This window comes from Pantherophis guttatus, chromosome 2 (assembly GCF_059756535.1).
Source record: "Pantherophis guttatus breed Tessera chromosome 2, ASM5975653v1, whole genome shotgun sequence".
NCBI lineage: Eukaryota > Metazoa > Chordata > Lepidosauria > Squamata > Colubridae > Pantherophis > Pantherophis guttatus.
Window position 1 is genome coordinate 76017346 of NC_142064.1, and position 26806 is coordinate 76044151.

General features: G+C 36.8%; 1 protein-coding gene across 17 annotated transcripts in view; it reads right to left on the minus strand.

Moving 5' to 3' along the window:
* Window positions 1-26806, minus strand: part of MPDZ (multiple PDZ domain crumbs cell polarity complex component) — a 105177-nt gene that overhangs the window by 49426 nt on the left and 28945 nt on the right. For 6 of the 17 annotated variants that reach the window (XM_087886256.1, XM_087886249.1, XM_087886251.1 and 3 more), the window contains exons 12-23: window positions 26283-26372; window positions 23511-23590; window positions 21755-21901; window positions 19948-20094; window positions 18650-18838; window positions 16746-16955; window positions 13158-13274; window positions 8798-8959; window positions 6904-7146; window positions 5909-6017; window positions 4668-4866; window positions 2929-2970 (exon numbers count right to left, since the gene is read on the minus strand). In XM_087886256.1, coding sequence (XP_087742382.1) covers window positions 2929-2970; window positions 4668-4866; window positions 5909-6017; window positions 6904-7146; window positions 8798-8959; window positions 13158-13274; window positions 16746-16955; window positions 18650-18838; window positions 19948-20094; window positions 21755-21901; window positions 23511-23590; window positions 26283-26372 — 1735 coding nt within the window. The remainder of the gene's footprint in view (window positions 1-2928; window positions 2971-4667; window positions 4867-5908; window positions 6018-6903; window positions 7147-8797; window positions 8960-13157; window positions 13275-16745; window positions 16956-18649; window positions 18839-19947; window positions 20095-21754; window positions 21902-23510; window positions 23591-26282; window positions 26373-26806) is intronic. The other 11 variants (XM_087886257.1, XM_087886253.1, XM_087886248.1 and 8 more) reach the window with 3 other exon arrangements.

The following is a 26806-nucleotide window of genomic DNA, read 5'->3' on the forward strand; positions in this document are numbered from 1 at the left end:
TGTTCCACTGGTTAAACTAAACTGAACCAAAAGAAAGCAAATTAGACTAAAAGTACTCTCTGGCAGCTCAGAAATAAAAATCATTAGATATCCTCATTTAGTGACTGCCTTCTTTAACTTTACAATTAATCCTTACACTTTCTAAGTCTATTTGTGAACTTTGCAGAACCTTAAAGCAAAAGGAAACTGAAATAAGATCATAAGCACAGCCGTGGCTTCATTTAGCAACCACTTCATTTAAATGGTCATTAAATGAGAAATAGCTGTATTATTAGAATTGCATTTCCCTGCAGTATCTAGGATATTTGTTGTAACTCCCAAAATACGTGGGTTAAGCAGGAAATAGCTGCAGAACTGCCAAGTAAGCAGAACTGCATTGTAATTCCTACTGGCTAAAAGCAACTGTAGAAAAAAGGATCTATTAAATGAGAGATTTCAGAATTCCCAACTAGCAAGGCAGACTACTAATCTAAAGTGATCAAGGATTAAACTGATTGTACATTGATTCTTCAGAAGGTAGTGAAGACAAGAGTAATTTTCATCCTGAACCAACTTTGAAATGAGAAGATAGGGATGTAAATGTTACATACCATGCAACAGACAAAGAAATAAAACATGCATGATTTAATAGGCAGACAAAAAGTGTTTTATGTATACTACGATAGGAAAGAAACCAAATTAAGAAACTTGTGATCACATTTAAAATAAACCACAGTAGAGTTTTAATAATGAAGTGAGATTCATTTAGTTACAGCACAGGGAAAAGAAAACGTAAGCAATGTTGAAAATAAAAAGAGTGAGATTAATCCAGACATCAGTACATGGCTGTGTCAGCGATAAGCAACTTGAAAACATAACAATAAAGAATGCACTGGAATTTGATGCTTCACATTATATAAATGTTGGATCTTTCTTAAACTAATGGTAATTGGACAAATAGGGTAATACCCAGACATAAGAAATCTGAAAAGCTATATTATAGCATCAGAATAAATATATGGAGGATGCTGGGATTTCTAAATTGAAATGGAGTTTCACAATGTGGCATGAAAAGAGCTGAAGTACTCCTTGAAAATTAAGCAACTGTGTTTCATGTATCCCCCTTTGTAAGCTTAGCAGTGTGGAAAGTCCATTAAGTATTGATTCTTTCTTCCCCTATTCTATGTTGTAACTATGAGATGAAACAGAGGTAAATGTGGAACCTCTGAGTTACCTGTGCTACAATTAGCTACAGAAACACTGCTACTGTCGAGAGAGATAAAAGAATCCTGAGCAAAAATGGTGGGACATTTAAACAAAAAATTAATAAGAGCTATCAGGAAGGCAATTGTTTTCTAACAACTGTTGAATAAATATGTATCTTTTAAAGAAGAGAATGAAATATGACTTCACTTTTAGTCCAGAAAGCACTGTGCCAAATTTCAGCCATCCACCAGCATGGAAATAGATTCAAGATATCCAGTTCTCTGATGGATACATGGAGGAAATATGGATGCCAAAGAAACATGGTGATTTCTGCTTTGTTTCTACATTATGAGTGTTTTAAGACAGATTTCTCTCCTTTTTAAATCAAAGGAAGGGAATCTACCCCTTGGCAATTCCAGGGCTTGTCTACACGATCTTAGTTAATGGACAATTAGGGAGCCTTTGGATCTAGTATACAGGTGTCAAACTCGCCGCATCACGTTGCTGTCAACATTTTTCCTTCACGGTTCTGGGTGAGTGTGGCCAACATGTGACGCATCCAGCCCTCGAGTTTGACACCCCTGATCTAGTAGATTAATAGATTGGCTTCCCAAAACATTTCCTGCCCAAACTCTGGCAAATAGAATATGTGACATTTCCGACAATGGATTTTCCTGTTGAAGCTCCAAATTTTCTCTCTGACCACTCAGTGGAAAATCTATTATTAATGTTTCTTTAAAATTCAAAGGCAAAAAGATGCTTCAAAGTGTGTGGAGGGACACATACAATTGCAACTGTTTAAAGCAGCTACCCCTTTTCCTAGGATCTCACAGCCACTCACAACAGCTACCACATGAAGTAAGAAAAAATTGTTTTGATTGAAGTAGCTTCAGGCCAGTATCTCATCTTGCATGCTCTGAAATATCTTTTGTTTTCAACTCCAAAGATATGTATAGCCCATCATTCTCCACAAGACTGCATTCCAAATAATTTACAGCTTGCATTTTTTTGAGCATGAAAGTTGAAGGAACACAGAAAGGATTCTAAGGCATTCTCCTATCCACATATTAACCTGATCCATGACAGCTTAGCTACAAAAAGAAATTGAAAATTTGATTAATATTAGGCAGTCTTGTCTGAAAAATAAGATGCGGTGGAATTGCTTCAGGATATCTTCAGGAATTGCTAAATATAATTCTCAATATCTCACCACCATTGGTGATTCTGGTTGAGACTGAGAATTTTGTTCTGCAAGGCCTGGAACAGGAGTGTCAAACCTGCATCGTCACAGTAGCATCATGTGACGTATTGGGACTCTGTTCCCCTTTGCTTAAATGGGGCGTGGCCAGCGTGTGATGCATCTGGCCCTTGGACCGCACATTTGACAGCCCTGGCCTGGAAGAACCCACGTTCCCTGTTCCAATCTAAACCATAAACTTGGCTTCTATAAACTTATCTTTAAAAGATGAATGTGTGTTTTTAACCGATTAAAAACTATGATATTCATCTTAGATCTCTAAATATACCTACAATTGAGGGATTTGATATAGTTGAATAATTAATCAGGTAATCTCATCCAGTAATAGGTTTTAATTGGTTGAAAGCATCTGTGCTCTGTGTATATTATGTGGTACCTATATCTGGATACATCCCAGCTACTTCTGATGTTATAAAAGCATGAATGAATGAACAGACAAGTTGGAACACAGAGCTATGATGAGCTTTTGAATCGCCAATACTCACACATAAAAGGGGGCCTGATCATCAGCAGGTGTTGGAGAAGATCTAGAATGTGAAGCATACGACGCAGCATCTTTTTACAATATTGTTAACAAATGTCAGTGACTTCTACTCAATGAGAGATGCATACACACGTATTTAAAAGTGTGCACTCCTGCTTACTTTCCTCTTCCCCCGCTCCACCTCTATTCTATCCACACCTCCCATCAGAAAGCATCTGTTCTTTATTGGAGTGTATAGCAATGATTATTAACAAGCATGAAAAATGCAACCGCAATCAATCTTTTATTCCTTGATCAGAGATTCATCTCCACACGTTCGGTTAAGGCAGGTGAATTCTGAATCAGCTCTGTAATTATCTGGCAGATGTTAGAGGCAGCTGTTATAACTACTGCTAAAAGCAAAAGTCTCTAGATATTGTTAAAGAAGTGTAAGGTGCAGGGAGAAGTGAAGCCACAGATATCCTGATGATGCTATACATCTGCTTTTCTGTTTAGGAAAAAAAAAGGTTTATATATGAAGGGAAGGAAGGAAAGAAGATGAGAGAGAGAGAGAGAAAAACATAGTTTATAATCCCAAGCAAAATTATTATGAAAAAGCTATACTGAGCTTGACACTCAAATTGGGGGACTGGTAGAAAGTTTTGTCTGCGTATAAAGCCCAAATTTGAACTGCTAATTTAGGATGCAAGATACAGTACCTGCAATTTAAGTCTCAGGCATTTGGAGCACTGTTTTAATAGGTATAGATCATTCAAGTTCATTACAATTGGGTGGCATTTTACATTAAATTATATCCCACAAATGGCTTAAAAATATAGTTTTCTTCCTAATATTTGTAAAAAAAATATACTGAGAAAGCATTCTGTTATAATGTCATGTACCATAATTTCTATATTCACCATTTTCCACTATTGAAAGATTTCTCAGTCACTTAAGGTAAAAGATCAAAGCTTATTTATAAAAATCCAATGTTTTTCAGTTGATGAACAAAAAAGCTATCTAATTTAAATCCCATGCAAATACTATCACTGTATCTTCCAGGAATCCAGGAAAGCAAGAGATTCAAAAAGGTGTTAAAATGCCCTTTTGTCTCGTGGATCAATATATAACTCTTGCTCACTCTAATACTACTATTAACTGGAAATAAAGAAGAGAGGTTTGATCCTTTCTGCCCTATTTACCATCCTCATTCATCTAACAAACTATTTCCCCTCCCAAAGGTGATTTCATGCTGTAATATTCCATCAACTTTCACCATTGCTTAGACATTGAAGGTGAATATTCTTCAGGCATAGCAATTCCATTGACAGCTGCTAAGCTTTAATTTTTAGAAGCCAATTCAGGATTTAGTTTAATAATATTTTTAATCAAGTTCCATTTTTTCATTATAGTTATGCATTTGTAAGATTAAGTGACAGGGACAAACGTTTTCTCCCTTATTGCAAATGGTTGGCAAATTCCATGTATTTATTTTAGTTCATGAAATTATATCAAACCAGGGAATGGGATAATCAAACTACCATACTGGATTGCAATTTTGGAACTCTCATTAATTGGTTGTGATTCACAGAAGACATTTCAACTTCTTCCATCAATGTAGAAACCAGTTTAATATTGAAACTTCATTAGGATACTGAATTAAAAATAATCATGGAATTAAAAAAAACACAAGTGCAGAGACAATATAATTGATGCATACTGTGTTTGAAAATCTACCAATCTGTATAACATCCAACTTACTTTATATCTGGTCCAATGACAGAATGCCTCCTCAGCATGGCCCGTGCTTGGGCACTAGTTAAATTAGCAGTAGGTTCCTCATTAATAGACAATATACAGTCTCCAATACCAATTCGTCCATCACGATTTATGGAACCACCATGGATAATGCTGCGAACTATCATTCCCATGCCATCTTTGTTAGAACTTACTGTCATCCCTTATGGAAAAAAAAAAGTTTAGCACTAATAAGAAACATGATATCTGACTTGAACCTACATTGAGTAACATTCATTTTCTGAAATCGTTTTTATTTATATGTTTATCTGTATTTCTGCCAATATACACATATTTCCACAGATTTCTTTTAATCATAACTTGAAGAAAAATTAATATCATATTGGTAGGTCTGAGAAGTCAACATGCAAGGTCAAAAAACACCAGCTAGAAAATTCTCACTAAAAAAAACCTGGTAACAGCTGAGGCTGGCATATGAGATTGTCTCTTCAGGTCTACAGCTGCCTCCATCGCATAAGCCCACCGTTAAGATCAAAAAGATGATGAATTCCTAATGCCTTCTGTTCTGTTTAAAAAGCTACTTAATGAGATGAGATCCGCTTTTTTTTTTTACATACGGCCTCAAAGAAAGAAGCGGAGAACAGAAAAAGAAAAGGCAATGAACTTATTTTTAATTTAATAAAAAAAAAGTGAGCAAAGAGAAAAAAAGAAGATCAAGATGAGATAACGATGAAGAAATTACAGAAGATTTGTTCTGAACAGGATTGAATTACAAAGCACATAAGTGAAGGATTTCGTCCTTCCCATATTTGAATATGGCCAATATTTTTGTCCTTCTGAACACTTCCAAGATAAAAAGAATGTTAAAATTCTACAAACAGAGAGTTCTTAGATTTGGTATCATTATATTAAGAAAAGCTAACAGTTTTAGCATTGCAATGATTCTTAACTTTATTGGTAATTAAATTGCTTGGACAACTGTATCACTGATGTATTGCCTGATTATAACAATACAGATTGATCTTTTCCTGACTGTTCCTGCCTTCATATGGAAAGAAAAATGTATAGACATTATTGCTATAATTAAGATATAATATAATTATTATTGAGATCATATATATAAAAATCTTTGCTTCTTGATTAAAGCAACTTAAAAGAATAATATCCAGTTTTCTTTCAGGAATAACTAGGCAGAAATAAGGTTGCAAGGGCAAAGATGTGCACAGTTACGTGAGGAACATTACCTAGGCTTGAATTGCCTTTTGCAATGGTAATCATTTTCTCCAACTTGTTTTTATTTGTATCTAGGCCAGCAAGCATTAAGCTATTATTTTCCATCAAGAAATCTTGATCCTGATAAGAAGAAAATAAAAGTCACTTCTGAAAAACACAGTAGGATTTTATGTAGTTTACAAATCGCAGCCTGCTAGACAATCTGCATATCTGTAACATTCTTCAAAGAGCTTGTTTCAGTTCAAAATAAGCAAACAACAAAAAAAGTGTCATAGTGCTTTACTAAAATAACTGCGCTGAGGAAGTATATCCTTCACAACTGGCAGCAAATAGACACACAATATTTTTTTTTAAAAAAAAAAAACTAGACTTGTCTTGTGCCCTCCAAATGCACATTGCAACACATTGGGTTCCAGGTATTGAAAGTTGTACAATTCAGCTGACGTGCTCTGTCTAGCTATACAATCGATTTTGGTCCTTGTTGCATATTCCGTATTAGACTCCAAAAATGGAATACATCTTTGTACTAATGAATCCATAATCTCACCTCTCTACAGAAATCCTTGCAGGATCTCTTCACAAGGTACCCATGATTCTGTATTGTATATAGAACAATATTCTTGAACAGCAAGTGCTATGTTGAGTCTCAGCTCAGTTCTTAGAAAGCAAGCTGTGCCACAAATTAGTGTATACAATCCATACAACCCCAATTTATGTTGTATTTGATTCTTCTAGATTAGGGGTGTCAAACTTGCATTATCACGGCATCATCAAGTGACATATTGTGACTTTTTCTCCTCTGCTAAACTGGGCGTGGGCATGGCCAGCATGTGATGCATCTGGGCCACGAGTTTGACACCCCTATTCTAGATCAAAAGGCAGAATGACCAGAAAACACCATTACCTTTAGTCCCCTTTAATCTACTAAATCTCTGAAAATGATGCTTTTTCACAAATGCATGTAATGAATCCTTCCAGTAGAATCAAGTGGCAATCTAGAACTTACTTTTGTACGATGTGAAAATTCGGGTGTTAGCTGAGATTGTCTCCACATGCTTATGCTTTCGTGTTCAACTTGTCTCTTAGGAGATTGTGTTGTTGGATTCACAAGAAAAGGTTCTGTGATCTGTTTCATACATCCACCTGCAGATTTATTCTCTGTCTCTCTTTGTATTAGATCCATTGTGTACAGGTTTTTATCTGATGACTGGTAACTGAGTGGGTCGCTGGAATCTTCTTTGAAAGTAGTCTAGCAAACAAAATAACAAGAATTCCAAACTCATTCTATTTTTAAACTATAATAGAGTATTATTGATAGAATATTATTGATTTAATAATTAATTAATTAATTGTTAAATCAATAATATTCTACCATACTTTAAAAATTAATATTAATATTAATTACAGTTAATTCTTAATACATTTTCAATTATTAAAATAAAGCCACGATTGTGTTGGCTCCACTTTCTGTGAAGCTGTCTTGAGTCCACCATTTCTTCCTCCGGAAGTCTAAAAACCTTTCCCATGAATAACTAGTTTACATTCAGGGTGCCATATGGTCCGTTTTTATTTTGTATAATTATTTTTATTGGGATAAAGTGATAAATATAACCACTACCAAGTTTTATGAATGAAGGCGATTATATGTGTTCCAAGATAATGTTGCAGGATCCAAATTGGGTTGGTCAACAGGACCAGGAGTTTAGTCTTCCAAGCTTTTGGACTTGTGCTGGAGCCCATCCTCTGGGAACTTCTCACTCACCAGAATATGACATAGAGACAAGTTTCCTGAGGATGGGCTCTAGCAAAAGTCTGAAAACTCAGAAGACTAAACGTCTGATCCCAGTGACTGACCCAGGTTGGATCCTACCACCAAGTTTGATTGTAAACATTTTCTTTCTATTCTGATGGGACACAAGATAATGATTTCAAGAACATGAGTTCTGTACCTTGTATAAAACTGGATTTTTTTGCAGAGTATGTTTCCCAGCATGCACTTTAATTTCTAATTTCATTAACTATTGCAAAGTTGAACAATGCAATCTGTCTCATTGGCAATGTGGGACAGGTATACTATGTTTAGTCTAAGGAATTCTATTAGGAAATAAATTCTGGCCATCAGACCCATGCTGTATCCAACAGAAATAAGATTCCAAAAGAAATGTAGCCAGTTTATAAATTTCAGGTGTGAAAGAAGAACAACTTCTTTTTTTCAAAGAGTTACTTAAAAAGCAATAAAAGCAGGATACAACTGCTTTGAATGAACTGACAATCCAGCAGTGATCCCACCATGAATGTTAAAAGAAATACGCAGAATGACCCAAAAGAGAGAGAGAGATCTCTCTCTCTCTTTTGGGTCATTCTGCATATTTCTTTTAATCAGAAAATCAGAATCAGAAAAAGGGGAGAGGAGAAAAGCTAACATGATAAAAAGAACATCAAAATTTTAAAAAAGAATTTGAGCAACCTTTCGACAAAAGAATTTCAGTGACCTTTTGAACATTGATTTTCTAAAGCTATTTACTAACAATTTTCTTTAAGAAAATTAAGAGTTTTTAATGCTTGAACTGTAAGCATGGAGCATTCATTATGCATGTCTTTCCATAAATGGTTTGTTACTGTTTAAGATTTCTTTGAACCACATTTTTTTAAAAAATGGAGCACCTAAAAATTATAGTAGATGGTCTGCTGAATACTAAATCTGAAAGATAATTCAATCAGCATTACTATCTAAATGAAATTACTCTTTAATCTAGTAAAAAACTATGAACAGATGGAACCAACTGGTAACATTACCTTCACTGTCCAAGCAGACATTTTCATAAGGCTGATTTATAGTTATGAACAAAGTGTGTCTTTCTGTTCATATCCCTGCTCATATCCTTCCCCCATAATTTTACCTTGGGAGTTGAAGAGGGCAGTGAAAGAGCAAGCTTCAGATCATCACCACAAATGCCGCTATGCAATGTTAAAGCTGAAGGCTGGAATGTACCATCATTATCTGGAGAACAGTCCGATCCCATGGTACAGTCTTCTATTACATCTGCCTCACTTGAGTCCACCTAATAGCAAAAGAAATCCAATCAAATGGGCTACCTTTGTATCCGTTTCAAATACAAGCATTGGTGGCTATTAAATAATTCCAGCTCTTTTCCTTTATAACATTTTTCTTTTCAATTTTCCAAAGTAGAATATATTGGCTTGCAACGTGTTTATTTCCACTCAAAGCTTTGGATATCAGATCGTGGATAGGCAATGACTTTTATGTGAAAATATTTTAGTTGACTTTTTATTATCTCTCTAAAATATTATGCTATGTGCAGGATCACAATTGAGCCCAACATTTCTGCCGCTAAACAAGGCACTGCTTAAGTGAATTTTGCCCCATTTTCGGACCCTTTTTGTCACAGTCCTTAAAGTGAATGACTGCAGTTGTTATGCGAATCATGCAATCATCAGGTAAATCTGGCTTCCCCCCTTGACTCTGCTTGTCAAAAGCTGGTTGTGAAGGTTACAAATAGTGATCACAAGATCCAATGATTATAAATACAGGCCAGCTACAAGTGCCTAAATTTTGATTTCATGATCATGGGGATGCTGCAATGGTTGTAAGTGTGAAAACCAGTCAGTGCTGCTGTAACTTTGAACAGTCACTAAACAAATGGGTGTAAGTCGAGAACTACTGTATTGTTCTAAATAGACTTACTTTTATAATAGCAACAGCACTTAGACTTATATAGTGTTTCACAGTGCTTTACAGCCCTCTCTAAGAAGTTTACAGAGTCAACATATTGCCCCCAACAATCTGGGTCCCCATCCCCACCTCGGAAGGATGGAAGGCTGAGTCAACCTTGAGCCTGGAGAGATTTGGACTGCCAAATTTTGCAGGCAGCAAGCAGTCAGCAGAAGTAGCCTGCAGTACTGCACTCTAACCACTGCGCCACCATGGCTCATAATTTAATATAAATAATCAAGTGGATTATTCCATAAGCTTTAATGATTGTGATTTTTTTATTAAAAATGTTGTCCTTTATTCCCAAAATACATTACTATTCTCATTACACATAAGTGATCACACGTTGTAAATTTATATTATTATTGCCTTCTCAGCACATTTTCATATCAGCATAGCATTGTAACAATGAAATCATGGCATTCACTATCAATTCCAATTCAGTTCAAGTCAGAAGCTAAAATCCAATGCATGCCAAGTACTTTATCCTGAATTTATGACAGGCAGAAAAATAATCAAATTATATCTTCAATAAAAGTTGAACTTTAACAAAAAATAAGGATCATATCCCAAAGCTATCCTAAATAGCTTTGTGATAAAATCCTTCAGAAGTTTCTACAATAAAAAACATTTTTAATGAACAGAACCACTGTGAAAACACCAAGTATTTTTCCCATAGTTCCCATTCATCTTGACCTGAGTCAATTTTACCTCTCAGTCTTTCTATCAATTTAGAATGCTTATTTGCAGAATTCTATGTAAACCTTCTTACATTTTTCTCTGAAAGTATATCATTGTATGGTACAAAGATCATTTGTACCATACAATACAAATACAAAAACCTGATCTGTCCCCGTCCACACACACACACAAACACAGCCAGCCGAGGGTTAAGGAAGCAGTTGGCACACACCCAGGTCTTTATCTCCAACTTGGCAGCGATATACACACCGTCTGCCAAGTGCTTTATTTTCACAGAAACAGAAAGATAATATCCTCAGCGTACAAAAGTCCAACAGAAAATAATATTTCTCTCAGCAGTTTCGGACGAGGCTTTAGTGACTATCCAAGGTTTATTTTTGTTCGTCACAGGGATCACTGGCCACCACCCTCTATTATATAGTCTCTGGGGTGTGGTCCAGTGACTCAGTTCTAATCCCTAGCACGCCTCCTGAGCTGCTACAATCGTTTATCACGCCTTCGGAGGCGTGCGTCCAGGAATGATGTCTCTCCTTCACTCTCATCCGAGACACCTGTCTCCCGGCTAATCTCCTCTCCCTCGGCCGGCACCTGAGACAGTGCCAGAGGGGAGGGGCCTGGAGAGGGAGGCCTGGCTGACTCCTCTTCCTCATGCTCGGAGCTTTCTTCCTCCGATGGGATAGGTTCAGAGGGCGGGGCCACAACAAAACCATTGTATTTCCAACTCTTGCAGTAAATTTAAAACTAAGTAGTTTGTACCAGTGGTGGGTTGCCCCCCGTTCGGACCGGTTCGCAAGAACTGGTAGTAAAACCGGCGGGAGACTCCACCCACTGACCCGGACATCATCATAAGTGATCTGCGCATGCGCAGAAGAATGTGTGCGCATGTGATGCAAACCGGTAGTAAAGGTAAGTAGAACCCACCCCTGGTTTGTACTTTATGTAAAGCTACACATGCCTGTATGTGCATATTGTGATAATGAACCATACCTCCCGAATCAAAGGGTGAAATATTTGGTCAGCTCAATGGGGCCAATATTACACAAGATGAAGTGACAACTGGTGAGAAAGTAATAATCTCAAGTTCTTTATTTAAAAAAATTAAAGGTGGTTTTAAGGTGCAATCCTAAATTTCACAAAAAATGCTGACTGGAAACCATTACATGTAAATCAAAAAAATTCTGTCAGCAGAATTGAAAAATGTCATCTAAAGCAGGGGTCCCCCAACCACCAGTCTGTGGGCCAGCACTGGGCCATGGCAGGACAGAAACCGGGCTGCGCAAACCAACCAACCCCATCTGCAGGATGCAGGCAGCATGCAAAACCACACCCCCTTGAGTCCATGGAAAAACCTCTCTCCATGGAACTGGTTCCTGGTGCCCAAAAGGTTGAAGGCCGCTAAAGAAAAAAAAAGGAGTGGAGGGAGGAGGCGGCAATAAATGGAATGAGTTGCATGCATCCAGACCAGGGGTGAAATCCAGCAGGTTCTGACAGGTTCTGGGGAACTGGTAGTGGAAATTTTGAGCAGTTCGGAGAACCGGTAGCAGAAATTTTGAGTAGTTTGGAGAACCGGCAAATACCACCTCTGGCTGGTCCCAGAGTGGGATGGGAATGGAGATTTTGCAATATCCTTTCCGTGGAGTGGGGAGGGAATGGAGATTTTGCAATATCCTCCCCCCAGGAGTGGGGAGGGAATGGGGATTTTGCAGTATCCTTCCCCTGCCATGCCCACCAAGCCACACCACGCCCACCAAGCCACGCCCACAGAACTGATAGTAAAAAAATTTGGATTTCATCACTGATCCAGCCCCAGATAGACTAAGGTGACATCTGCATACCACCACAAAGACGGTCTGGATGAGTATAATCCAAAGTAATTTTCAATTTACTAAATCCCATGAGATGACATACATACCCGCACGCAAACACATAAACACACACATGCACGCACACTCGCTTTCTCCCTGTTCTAAGATAGCAGGGACTTGGATTCAGATAGATTACTATTAAATCAGCCAGGATTTGCCCACTTTAGCTATTAGAGTTGGATTGACATACATATATACAGAATCAGTCAAAGATTCATTCATCATTCTAGCTTTTGTGGGTTTTTGAAGACTGGCTGATATCTCAGCTACTATATACAGTCTATCACTAGAGCATGGGTAACTATGGCAATTTACCACCTGTGGATTTCAGTTCCTAGAATTCTGAACAGAACAAGTAAGATTTTTTTTTAATGAACTGAAAAAGTATGTGAGAAAACTGAGTATATGGAATAAGAGAAAAACCATTGCCTTCTGGGGTTTTTAGATATTGCAGTGTTTAAATGGGCGACAGCATTTGAATCATATCATATGTTTACAGCGAGTTCTAAGTTCCAAGAGGTCCAAGTTCCAAGACAGAAATTGCAGAGTCCTAAAAAGTAATTTGGCTGGGGCCATAATTTCCTTGTATTATAGGATTATATATATGCATGGTTTCTCGTTCAAAAAATAATGGTTTGCTTTTGTAATTTTCTAACTTTTTTTAATTGTACATTATTCTGAAGGCTTCAAGGATATTTTTTTTAAAAAATGTTTAAATATTTAGAGAGTTTAATTTTGGCACACAGCATTGTCTTCTTCTAAATACAATGTTTTGATATAGTTATGGATATTTTCATATATTAGCAAATAAACAACCAGTATGTAGATTCAAGGAAACCAAGCAAGAAGTCTTTTAAAATACCTGTTAACATGTCAACAACAGGACTATTCCTGTATTGTTCTTTAACAAAATACCGTTCAAAATGAATACATAGAATAAAAGACTAACTATAGACTAACCAGAGCCAGCTCAGCATGGAAGAGGGCTGAATCGGTTAGCCCTTCCTCCTCAAAGGACTGGGCAGTGTAGAAAAAGGAATCTTCCTTAGCAGAAACATAGCCCTCTTCTGGTGAAAGCTGCAGAAAGAATGAAGCTCTTGAGTTGGATGATGGCCAGTGAACAGAACATGCCATGTAAGTAAATACTAAGAAATTTTAAATGAATATAAAGATCAGGAAAAAAAGGTATCTAGAAATGATACTATAGCCCTCAAACCATGAAATGATTTATAAGGTTGAAAAAAGAAAAATGAGATGGCAATAATTATGAATTTGAAATAGCCTTTAAGCATCACATGGTTATGTACCTATGTGCTGATATTTGAAATGTTCTCCCAGACCAGATGATAAATTCTGTCTCTCTCCTTGTATTTCCACTGCCTGGTTTCCAATGCAGTTAAGCCTCACAACTAGGTTTAAGATTAAACTAGATTTAAGTCTTACCAAGTTTAAATTATACTTAGTTCGTAAACACAATACGTAAGTTCCAGTGAAATCAGTAACATTTCTTGTGATAAACTTGTTTGGGGCAGATTGAAAATCATATTTATTTTTTAAAAAATTACCTATCTCGCTTGTGGATTTCATAGTATAAGTCACTGGGAGACAACAGCTTTCACAATCTTGCCATCAATATTGAACCCAATTTCAATATGAAGGATTTTAAGAAATTGTTCATTCCAATACAACTAAAATATATTCCTTATCAACATCATAATAAAACTACATTACCTAGATCCTTTTCTGTTGGGTTTGAGGTTGGATTATAGAATTGAGATAACACTGGCCATAATTGTTGATGGACTCTGGTAAACTCAGAATATGGATTATATATGCACCCAGGCCTTGATCCTTGATCAGAGACATTCAGTACCTCCTGAATCAGGTTTATGGGGGTTGGTAATGGAGGGGGGGGAACACAGTGGCTTTCCTCCTTCCTCTAAGGCTCCTTTCTCTAAGGCTTCCTCTAAGGCTTCCAGTTAGAGTTGGTACAGAATAAAAATGCAACGAATGTTTTTTCTGCATTTTCTTTCTGCTTTTATTTAGCGTCTAAATGAAACATCTGAGTAACTCAGAACATTTGTCCGTATAAGGTTAACCATCATTAATATGCTATAGATCTCTGTCCTACCCATCACTTGGATAACTTAACATTCCCCCAGTGACTGGTATGCAATTTGGAGGTCCTTTGGAGGTCCTGAAAAAAGAGCAGGTGGCAGCCACAGCCAGGAGGACCTTAGCACAAGTCTATCCGTACGACCAGTTGAGCCCTTAGATCACGAGGCTATCACAGTTACACACACCTTAATTATTTATTTGGATTACTGCAACAGGCTCTAAATGGGACTGCTCTTGAAGACCATTCAGAAGTGGTCACTGATCCAGAATGCAAGGGCACATGTGTCCAGGTACAATTTAAGGAACAAGTATCACCCATAAAGCTCTGGGTGACACAGGACCGAGATACCTATGAGTCTACTTGTTTCTGATAGTTTCTACCCATTCCACCAGACTTCAGGTTCCTTTTGTCAAACTGAATGACCTGGTTGAACCCAGGACATCCGCTTTCTATGTCACAATGCCTGTCCTATGGAACAGCCTCCCCTCTGAGCCTGGAATGGTTCCATTGACCATTGAGAGAGAGAGAGACAGAGAGACAGAGACAGAGAGACAGAGAGACAGAGAGAGTGAGAGTGAGAGTGAGAGTGAGAGTGAGAGTGAGAGTGAGAGTGAGAGAGAGAGAGAGAGAGAGAGAGAGAGAGAGAGAGGAAAAGATTTGCTTGCAGCCTCAGTCACATCATACTAAATTGTTTTTATTTTAGTTTCATTTACCCTGTTTCCCCCCAAATAAGACATCCCCTGATATTATTATTATTATTATTATTATTATTATTATTATTATTATTATTATTATTATTATTATTTGATTTATATGCCGCCCTTCTCCAGAGACTCAGGGCGGCTTACAATGTGCTAAGCAATAGCCTTCATCCTTTTGTATATTTATACAAAGTCAGCTTATTGCCCCCACAACTGGGTCCTCAATAATAAGCCCAATCGGGCTTTTGAGCACATGGCAATAAGACCAAGCGCTTATTTCAGGGTTCAAGAAAATATAAGGGTCTTATTTTCGAGGAAACATGGTAGTTGATATTTTCCATACAATGTTGTTAACTGATCGAGTCATTAGCTGAGATGACAGCGTTAACATATTCTTTAAATAAATAAATAATCGTCGCGCCTACAATAACTAATATATCCAGCAAGCAATAATTGTGAAAAATGGTCTGGCTGCATTTAATCATCAGAGAAACAGACCATCATAGAAATGTAAAATGATTTATACCCAAAATTAGAAAGAAACATTCCCTTCCTTTGGTGACAACCTTCAGTTCTTCTATCAAAGCAGCAATTCAATGGGTAACCCCAAAGCCCTGTGTGGCCACAGAATCGTTTTTTGCAATCCTCAGAACCTCCTAAGTCCACTGCTGTTGGAACTTGATGGCAATGTTTCCAATTTCCAAATGAAAAATAGGGGCAAACTTTAGCAATACCTCTGAGTTTACATTAATAGTAAACAGTAAATAAAAAAAGACGCTCTCCCTCTAATTCATCCACAACCCTTAGTCCCAAGTGCATCTGCAATGAGGCCCATTTATTTTGCGGCATTCAGTACTCTTCTGTATCACTAAGTGTAGCCCTTGCTTATCAAATGTTGCACACCTCTGTGCAAAGGTAGCACAGCACCAGAATTCAGCCAGAAAAAGGTGGATATATAAATGTCTTACTTTTCCAGAAAGTAGCCCTCAAACTAACAACCAAAATTACTGCCTTGCTGATTCAAGGAATAAATGAAAACAATTACTCCCAAACTTTCAGTTCTGTTCACTATAGATTCCTGCCACTTAAGGACAGGAACTTTCCAGATTACATGTAGAAGGTTTCATAACATACATTTTTTTGCATGTATGCATTTATGTGAAATAAATCTGCAAAATTATTACTATATAGATACCAAAGTTGCTGAAGTATATACACAGTAAATAATTAATACATTCAATCTTTTTGTGTAAGTATTGTTTGCTTATACTTTATGAAAATAAATCAAAACATTGTTGTTTGGGGTATTTTAAATATTCTTACCCTAGGTTTCTGGAAGCAAGATGTTTCTACCCTCTGTTTCAAATTACTATGCCAACAGTAACTAATTCCCAAACTAAAATTATTATTTTGGCTCCAAATAAGTTATTATTGAGTAACTGCGCTACTTTCATGAATCCCAAGCAAAGATATTTTTTGTAGAACAAAGTGGTAGTGGGCTGGTTCACAGAGCTTTGTTTCTCTCTTGATGACAATTGTATAAAATGAGAGATTTTGCAAAGGGCAATTTGCAGGTAGAAATCTAAAACAGCATTTTATTATCTCACAACAAATGTTAGTTCACTTTTAAGTATCAACAGTTATATAGCTAAAGTCCTACATCAGTAAATACCCCAGGAGTTTATTTGCATAATACAAAATCCCACTATATAAAACAAGAATTCTTACAGGCAATGGCTTGGCGACTCCTATTTTCACCATTCCCAAAGGTGCTCCTTTCAGGGCCTGTACAGCTTCCTCCAGGCTACCATTTTCCAAACTGATCTCATTGACAAACATAAGCCTGTCTCCTGGGAGGAGCCGGCCATCTTGCTCAGCAATGCCCCCAGGAACAAGAGAACGAATCACAATCACTGTATTTGCGGGATCCACTGGGTCCTTATTGAAGGAGAAAAGAGGGGAGTGTGAGAAAAAAGGTTGAGATGTGTTTTTATTTACTTTGTATTTATTTATTTATTCATTCAATTTCTGCAGTGCCCAACTCACCAAGAGACTCTGGATGGCCTGCAATTTTAAAATTCGAAAAAATAATTAAAACAGTTTAAAAGACATTAAAACAATAAAAATGTCCACCAAAATAAGTAAGTACAAACAGCAGCTGTGATGATTAATCTGCTAATAGTAAAGCCAAGTAACAAGGCCCTTCACACATTCTGAGCCCCAGGCCCGAGTACATAGCCAGGTTTTTAAAGCTTTGCAAAAGGCCCACAGGGTAGGGGCCATTTTAATGTTCGAGGGGAGAATGTTCCATAAGTCAGGGGCTACAGCAAAAAAAAAAACCTTTCTTTTAGTTCCTGCTACTCAGCTCTCTTTGGTGAATAGGATCTGCAGCATGCCCAATTTATTGGATCTGATCAGAGATTTCAAACAATGGTACGGGGTTTTTTTCCCTGACCCTACTTGCTTATAGAAAGATTCAGTTATCAAGCCACTACCATGTTTCCGCGAAAATAAGACCCTGTCTTATAATTTTTTGAACCCCAAAATTAGCCCTTGGCCTTATTTTGGGGAGGTCTTATTATTTTGGGGCACTTGGAGGAAACCAGAGGAAATGGCGGGGACCAGCTGCGCATGCGTTTAAATATTTTCGGGGACGGCTTATTTTTGGGAGGGTATTTTAGGGCATGCGCTCAAAAGCCCGACTGGGCTTATTATCAGGGGATGTCTTATTTTCAGGGAAACAGGGTACTTATAAAAAATTAAAACCTAATTATACATTATGTAATCTTGCAGAAAGACTGCAGAAAGCAACATTAAAACCAGTTTCTAGAATATAAATAAATTCTTTGCACAGAGATGGAATTAGCAAATACATTTCAGAATCTGCTCCACATTTAAAATCTCCTCAAATTAGTGCAAGAGTCAAAACTTGGTAGTATTGCAGACATGTCTTTTTTAAAAAAACAAACTACACAAGTATCTACTAACTAATACTACTATTACTTCTATTACTTTCATTATAATAACTGCAATAATAATGAATCTTGTTTTGTGATAATGCTCAGCAGTCCCAATATTAATAGTTTATGTGTTTGTGTGTGTAATTATTAGATCCATGGAATAAGTACTACTGTAAGATCATGTCTCCTTAAATTTCAGTTTCTCCTTAAAGAGAAAGACTGAGAAAAAGAATGTTAATGAAGTGATTTCTTAGTCATACCATGCCTTTTCTCATCTAAGGTCAAAAACTATCCACAATGGAAGATGAGTATCTTGCAAAAGTATGAAGATATATAAAATAAGTTTGACAAGTTTATTTAATGATGTAATTCAGGCAGTGGTGGGATTCAAAAATTTTTACTACCGGTTCTGTGGGCATGGCCAGGGTGTGTGACAGGCAGCACTCGGCCTCCTGCACCCCCTGGGAGCAAAAACGGGCATGGGGGGGGTGCGCCGCTCCCCCCCCCCGCGCCCTGTTTTGGGCCTAGGAGGCTTACCTGGGAGCCAAAATGGGGTGCGTGGGGACTCCTGGAAGGGGCGGGGTGAGAAGGGGCAGGGCCAGCCAGTAATATAACTACTAGTTCACCCGAACCAACTGAATCCCACCACTGAATTCAGGGGGCCCCAATTACCTGATAATCCAATATGCTAAAGCCAAGACCTCTGCTGCCTTTCTCCAGCTCAATTTGTTGTATTTCTGTCTCCCACATTGCCAGAGGAGATCCTTGCACTTCTTCAGTATTCTGACTTATGTTAGCTATTTCCAGTTTAGCATCGTCTGTCTCTGAAGCAGCAAGGAGTCCACCAAGGTCTATATGAGACTGGAAAGTTAAATATGGTTATTTTTTTAAAATAAAGCTAAATGAAATTATAATTATATAATAATTAATAAATAAAGGTTATCAATGGAACTGGAATAAATGTGAACTGCTATTTAAAGTGTCTAAAACTTATCTATTTTTTAAATGAGCTTTTAATTAAAATTTTACAAAATACATAAAACACAAAGTAGTTCTGTGTTTTTAAGCAAAGCCTGATTTCCATAATGACCACATGATTCACTTAGCAATGGCATGGATGGATGGATGGAGGGAGGGAGGGAGGGAGGGAGGGAAGGAAGGAAGGAAGGAAGGAAGGAAGGAAGGAAGGAAGGAAGGAAGGAAGAATGTAGAAAGAAAGAAGGAAAAAACAAAAAAGAGAAAAGTTCCAGTTTCCTTTTCAGCAAATATAAGCATATTTATAAAATTCTCTTATGATTACAAAATTCTGATTACAAATAAAAACCTTAGCTTTTTCTATATCTATTTTTTTCTAATCATCAAAAACACCATAAATCATAAGTACATTTTTTATATTTCATGCAAAAGTCTATAACAGATTTCCACTCAACTGTAAATGTGAATAGTTTTTTTCCTTAAAGAGGTTAATTTAATAATCTCTATAAGTTCCATCATCTAAAAGTCTAAACTTTATGTAGAGATTTCTAATCATATATGAAATGCTTAAATGACCATAATAACTTGACCAAAGCTTCATAAAAAATCTAAAAAAGGTTTTTAAACTAGGTTTCCTTGATCCAATTCTAGCCATCTGATCAAATTGTCTTAGCTGAATTTTTTTTTATTTATCATACTACCATATTCAATATTTATTTAGTTGTTTAATTTATATAGCCAGCAGTCTCACAAACAAGAGACTCTGGGTAGCCTCCAACAAAACTAAACCAATAAATATCTAAAATCATTCACGACCATTAAAGCATTAAAAAACAATAAAACAGATAAAAGAAAATTAATAAATGAAGGAATATTTAATAGTAATGGAGCCATTTCAGGAGTTCAAATCTTTTCTTTGAATTCTCTACTGCAAGGAAGAATAGTAGTAGCCTCTCGGTTTCTTCCCCAGGGTATAAATCTTTATGTTGAATTACCTGCTCTAACATATGAGTCTCATCCAATGCTGCCTCAGTAACAGGTGGAACCGCACGACAGCACACCATTCTTACATTGATAGGAAGCTCTTTTAAAATATTTACAACATCCTTGTGATTCTCTCCAAGCAAAGATTGTCCATTTACCTGCCAATGAAAATAAGGATATTTACAGAAATAAGGAAAAGACAGAAAGAGAGAAAGAAATACATATATTTTCAGATTGAACATAGGAGACTAAAGTATCATATTTTTTTAAAAAGATTGTTGTTGTTGTTAGTTATGAAGTCGTGTCCGACCCATCGTGACCCCATGGACAATGTTCCTCTAGGCCTTCCTGTTCTCTACCATCCTCTGGAGTCCATTTAAGCTCACGCCGACTGCTTCAGTGACTCCATCCAGCCACTTCATTCTCTGCTGTCCCCTTCTTCTTTTGCCCTCAATTTTTCCCAGCATTAGGCTCTTCTCCAGTGAGTCCTTCCTTCTCATTAGGTGGCCAAAGTATTTGAGTTTCATCTTCAGGATCTGGCCTTCTAAAGAGCAGTCAGGGTTGATCTCCTCTAGGACTGAGCGGTTTGATCGCCTTGCAGTCCTAGGGACTCGCAGGAGTCTTCTCCAGCACCAGAATTCAAAGGCCTCAATTCTTTGGCACTCAGCCTTTCTTATGGTCCAACTTTCACAGCCATACATTGCAATTGGGAAAACCATACGCACTTTTGTTGGCAGGGTGATGTCTCTGCTTTTTAGTATGCTATCTAGATTTGCCACAGCTTTCCTCCCCAGGAGCAAGTGTCTTTTAATTTCTTGGTTGCAGTCCCCATCAAGTTTGCGAACTTCTGACAAGCAGAAGGGAGTATTTATATTATCATTACCTTAGAACATACTAGCATATTGTGAATTTATACAGGCTATACACAGGTAGTCCTCAACTTACGGCCACCACTGAGCCCAAAATTTATGTTGCTAATGACAAATTTGATAAGTGAGTTTTGCCCCATTTTAGGACTTTTCTCCTCACATTTGTTAAATGAATCACTGCAGTTCTTCAATTAGTAACCTGGTTGTTAAGTGAATCTGGTTTCCCTATTGATTTTGCTAGTCAGAAGGTTGTAAAGAAGATCACATGGCCCGGGGACACTGCAACCATCATAAATGTGAGCCAGTTTTCAAGTATCTGAATGTAAATCATGTGACCATGGGGATACTGCAAAGGTCATAAGTGTGAAAAATGATCATGTCACTTTTTTCAGTGCCGTTGTAACTTCGAACTGTCACTAAATGAAGTCAAGGACTACCTGTATTTCTTTTACAAGTACATGAATACAGGTAGTCTTCGCCCTACAACAATTTCTTTAGTGACCATTCGATGTTTCACTGGCACTGAAAAAACTGACTTATGACTAGTTCTCGCATTTACAACTGTTGCAGCATCCCCAAGGTCACATGATCAAAATTTGGGAGGTTGGCAATCGGGAATGTAATTATGACAGCTGCATATGTCCTGGGGTCATATGATTACCATTTCCAACCTTCCCAGCTGGCTTCCATCAAATAGAGTCAATGGAGGAAGCCGGATTCAGTTAACAACCACATGATTGGTTTAACAACTGTGTTGGTTCACTTAACAACCACACCAACATTGGCCACAACTCACTAACCGTCCTGCTTATCAATGGAAATTCTGCTCTCAATTATTGTTGTAAGTCAAGGACTACCTGTACTCTATGCTAAGAAAATATTAAAAGTGAAAAAAATCCCTCAGCATATCTTTTAAGAGAGCAGAAGAATAAGAAAGATTAATTCATACTTCTAGTAATTCATCTCCACTGTACAATCTGCCACATCGTCCAACAGGCCCTTCAGGCAAAACAGACCGAATAAAATGATGTCCCACTGTAGCTTCTAAGCTAATCCCCAGTCCGCTGCTTTCACTAAACTTGTTCACATCCGCCACCTAGAAAGAAGAAGAATACAATCTTCATAACACCAAGAAATCAGAGCCTTAGAAAATTGCACCGAGATCCTATACAAAGGACCAGTAAATGTAAAAGCTGTTTTGCTACAAATGCTCTACTTCTTAAGCTACAGGCTCATTTCTTTCAAACAACATCCATGTTCATTGATTTCTCACATCAAAACAAGATGGAATCACAATGTGAGCTGAAAAGGAGCATCCAGCTGTAACATCCTTTTTCTCATTTGCAAAGGGTAACAGATGCTGGTAGCTACAGCTGTCCCAGAGTCTCACAAATGAAGGGAACAAATAAAACTATCAAAGGTTCCACACTTCTCATTACACCATCTTTTGTGGCCGCCATGGAACAATAGTTAGCAAATACAGTATTCGGAAACAGAAATGTTTCCAGTTTGAAGAAAAAGAACTGGATTCCATATCTGGCAATCCTTGTTGTTTCTGAAACAAGTCAAGCGTTAACAGGACATGCACCTGGCAACATAATTATCTATGGTTTACTAATCCCCAGGTGGGGAACAGTCAAAGAACAGGAACTGCATCTATGACCCTGCTGCAGAATTCTATTCAAAAGTTCCACATCCTTGTAACATCCCTTGGACTACTGCACACAAAAGTAGTTGCTTATACGTTCTAAAATGTGTTAAAGGAAGACTCAATGAGAAGTAAAGTGTCAGCTAGGAAAACAGTTTTTATTACATAAAAACTAAACACATTTTAAGGCTTGTAGGCCAAAGGGCTACCAAAATCCCTCACATAATCGTTACTTTAAAAGAATAAAAGTGTCAATTAGCAATCAATTTAAAAACAAATAATGAAAATAGAGGATCAGCAATCATTATCATAAATCATAGGAGGGAAGAAAAACTAAAAGGAAAAAATGCAAATGATCTGTTAAAATGCCAGTAAAAGTGGGGCAAACTGGTTTCCTTTAAAAAAAATATCTCTGTAAGCGATACTAAAAGACCATCCAGCAATGAACTAGGGGTCAACAGCAGCAATACAAGAAAATATAGGCCCTAATTGTTAAATTTTGCATTACTTACCTGAAAGCAGGCCAACATTAAAATTAGTGGCATTTATTACTGGTAGATGAATGTCAGATTAAAAGAGGGAAGTCTTTTATTCCAAATATCAGCTATGTGCAAGAAATCTTACGAAGCAAGGATTATGCTAAATGTTGTATGTTGGAAGTGGGTAGATTTCCTAACAAGCAACATTGTTTTGCTTTCCAAATGTAGATTTCAGAATTCAACTGTAGCTCTGCCCACATTGAGAGAGGTCATCATGCAAAAATGCTACCCCAAGAAATGAAACTATGCACTGTTGACAACAAGGAGAATCAAAATATAAAATGGACTCCAAAAGTTACTAAACAAATGCTGCCAATACTTATCGACTGAATTAATGAAAACTCCCCAGGAAGCAATATTTATAAACTGTTTGATCAAATTTAGGATTCGTTTTCTGACTGCCTAAGATTACATAAAAGTTTTGTTTTACCACATTTTTAGGTTTTAAAAAACAATGTCACTCCCAAGGAAGAGCAAAGTGTTTATTCTTTTAATAAGAAAGCAATGAGTCGACCTACCACAACTTCATAATTTTTCCCCAAAATCTTCTGCCATTTGTTCAGCAATATTTCTTCTTCTAGGGATGTTAGCTGAATATCTGTAAGATGTGACAATTATCCTAAGCAAAACTATGACATTCTTATCTCTAGGTAGAAAATGAATTGCATTAGAATTTGTAAACATGCATCTGATTTATATAAAATGAAAAAGAAAATACTTTTCAATACTACGTATCTAAAAAAGGAAAAGGGGGGGGAAAGGAATTATAACTTAAATTTTGGTTTTTAAAATCCTTTGAAAGTTAGCTGAATTCATTTGGATTAAGTCACAAAAATAACAGTTCATTTTTAAATTGCTTTTTCTAACCAATTTTGTACCATATATACCTTAATAAACTTTTAGCGTTATCCAGTTCTATTTGAAATTAAATCAGCATGAGACTCAATCCTTCAGTATTACCTTGGCTATTCAATTTAGGCTTGCATTACTCAAGAACTTCCTTTTATCTCTCTTCCATAGAATCCCAATTGTGCTAGTCTAGCTTCCTGAATAACTGGATTTCTGTCTGGCTACAGTCCGCTGCACCGTTTCCTTTCTGTGAATGCAGAAATTACAGGCATGTTCTTCTTTCCTGACCCAACTCTTCTCTGAAAGGCTCATTCTGGTTATTCATTACTATCTTACACCTCTGCACTCTACAAATATAGGCAAAACAAGTTTGGGTGATTGAAACATTAACAAATAAAAATAAGAACTAAAATTCAAAGGATAAAGCAGAAAGCGCTGCTAAGCTTATGGGTGATTGTTTTCCAATTCTGAAGAATAATTAAAAGTCTTTGTTTTTACTTATAAAACTATGGCTATCATTTCATAGTTCTCTTCAACAGGAGTACACTAGTAAATAACATTATGTATTCAGGTTTATTAAAATCAGTTCCCAAAATTGTTCAACACACAATATTCCTTTCATATTTATTCAGAGGTTAAGTTAAAGTTAAAAGAAACTTATTCTCAGGTTGGAATATTTACCATTGTAATGATTTTGATATTACTTTGCTTATATCTTGAGTTACATATACAAATAAATATATTATTTAATATTTAAGCACTCAAGAAATATTCTCTATATTTAAGATTTTATTTTTTTTGAAACTATGACCTCATTTTCAAAGGCTCCTACCGAAACATGGTCTCTAGAGGGCAGTGGAAGAATACACTTCCTGGAATCATTTAACAATTTGTATATTTATTTAAAAATGGGAAAAAGAAACATATTGTGAGTGTAATAATTTACCATTTTAAATCTGATCTAGTTTATCTCTTACTACGGTAACTGGAGTTTGTCAGATATGTACAGTGACCCACCAAGCACTTACAATATCCTCAAACACTCACACGCTTAAAAATCCGAAGTAGGTGGAAACATGAAATTCACAGAATCCGAATAATCTCTCTTTAGCATGGCTTGATCTTTATCTTTATCTTTTATTAGATTTGTATACCGCCCTTCTCCTTTCGGACTCAGGGCAGTAAACAGCCAAAATAAAAACATTTATACACAAAAGTTAAAATAATTTTTAAAAATAATTAAATGAAATTTGGCCCATAATTTAAAACATTTCAATTAAAATCAGTATCAAACGTTAAAACCAACATGGAATTAGGCCAGCCCGGCTAACTGAAAAAAGTAAGTTTTTAGGGCCCGACAAAAAGTCCGGAGGTCTGGGATCACTCGTATCTCTGGGGGTAGATCATTCCAGAAGGTAGGTGCCACCACAGAGAAGGCTCTCCCTCTGGGGGTCGCCAGCCGACATTGTCTGGCTGACGGCACCCTGAGGAGGCCCTCTCTGTGGGAGCAAACCGGCCGGTGGGAGGCAATTGGTGGCAGAAGGCGGTCCCGTAAGTACCCCGGCCCTAAACCATGGAGCGCTTTAAAGGTGGTCACCAACACCTTGAAGCGCACCCGGAAGTCCACCGGAAGCCAATGCAGCTCGCACAGGAGAGGTGAGCTACAATCAGCTATGTATATCACAAATTATACTTGCTTATTTAAAAATAAGATATAAACAAATGTGATCAATCACAGATAAAAGAATTGTGTGTATACATGGCTAACTTCAGTTATGAATTCTGCTTTATGCTACACCTACATTTTCTAATATATTAAAACTGCTGTTCGCCCAGTATTATCCTTAAGGTTTTTCATTGTAAATAAACAATCATGAAATATCTTCAACGGTATGTTTTGTTATCTAATGATAATTTACTTTTAACATCCTCATTAATAAGTACTCTTTTCAGCTGATGCCGTTTAGTATGCTGAAAATTAAGCTTCATAATTTTAACACTTGATATATGAAGCTGGATGCCTTCAGGAAATCAACTTTGTGTACATTTATGTACATTGTCCATAGAGTTTTAACTAGACAAACTCAAATAACTATTTTATAGCCTTTTCTTTGAATCTTTTAACTTCTAAATACTTTATCCACGGGTTTTGATAAGATACCTGTGGATAAGATACTTAGAAGTTAAAAGATTCAAAGGAAAGGCTATACAAATAATCATTTGTGTTTACTTAGCTAAAATTCTGTGGGCAATGTACATAAATGCAACTAAACAGAGCTGCATCATTACATTATTCTTCGAAGATGGATTTGTCTATGACATCTCAAATATACATTTTTGGAACCCAAAAGGAACTTTTACCATGCTACCATGCCAAGCAAGCAAAGACAAAAACTAGGGAGGGCAAGCATATTTATAAAGGGGAAAACATTATTTATAACCTGTTTGTTGTATATTAGTATCTTCTTCAAAATGAATTTCACTGGGGCTGCATGACATTAATGGAGAATCCTGCTCTCTTTTGCAGCTTTCTGTGGAAAAAAAAATATGCCAATTTCTGTGATAATATAGTTAAACCCCTTTCCTGTTTCACTGTTGTTAAGGTCTCCTAGTTTCTTACCAGATTAAATTAAGTCTGGTCTAGCAGTTAAGGCTCCATGCTAGAAAGCGGAGACTGTAAGAGTTAGCCATGAAAGCCAGAGTGGTGACTTTGGGCCAACCTACTTCACAAGGTGATTGTTATTGTGGGGAAAATAGGAGGAAGAAGATGTGTTGGATAAGTTTTCCACCTTAGATTATTTGGATATTAATATAAATAAGTAATTAAGTACATACATACATACATATATACATACATACATACATACATGGCTAGTGTAGATATGCGTAAGCAAAACACTAAAAATAAAATAAAAACTGGTAACAGCAAAAAGGCCACAATCTTCTATATTATCTGAAAGGGGGA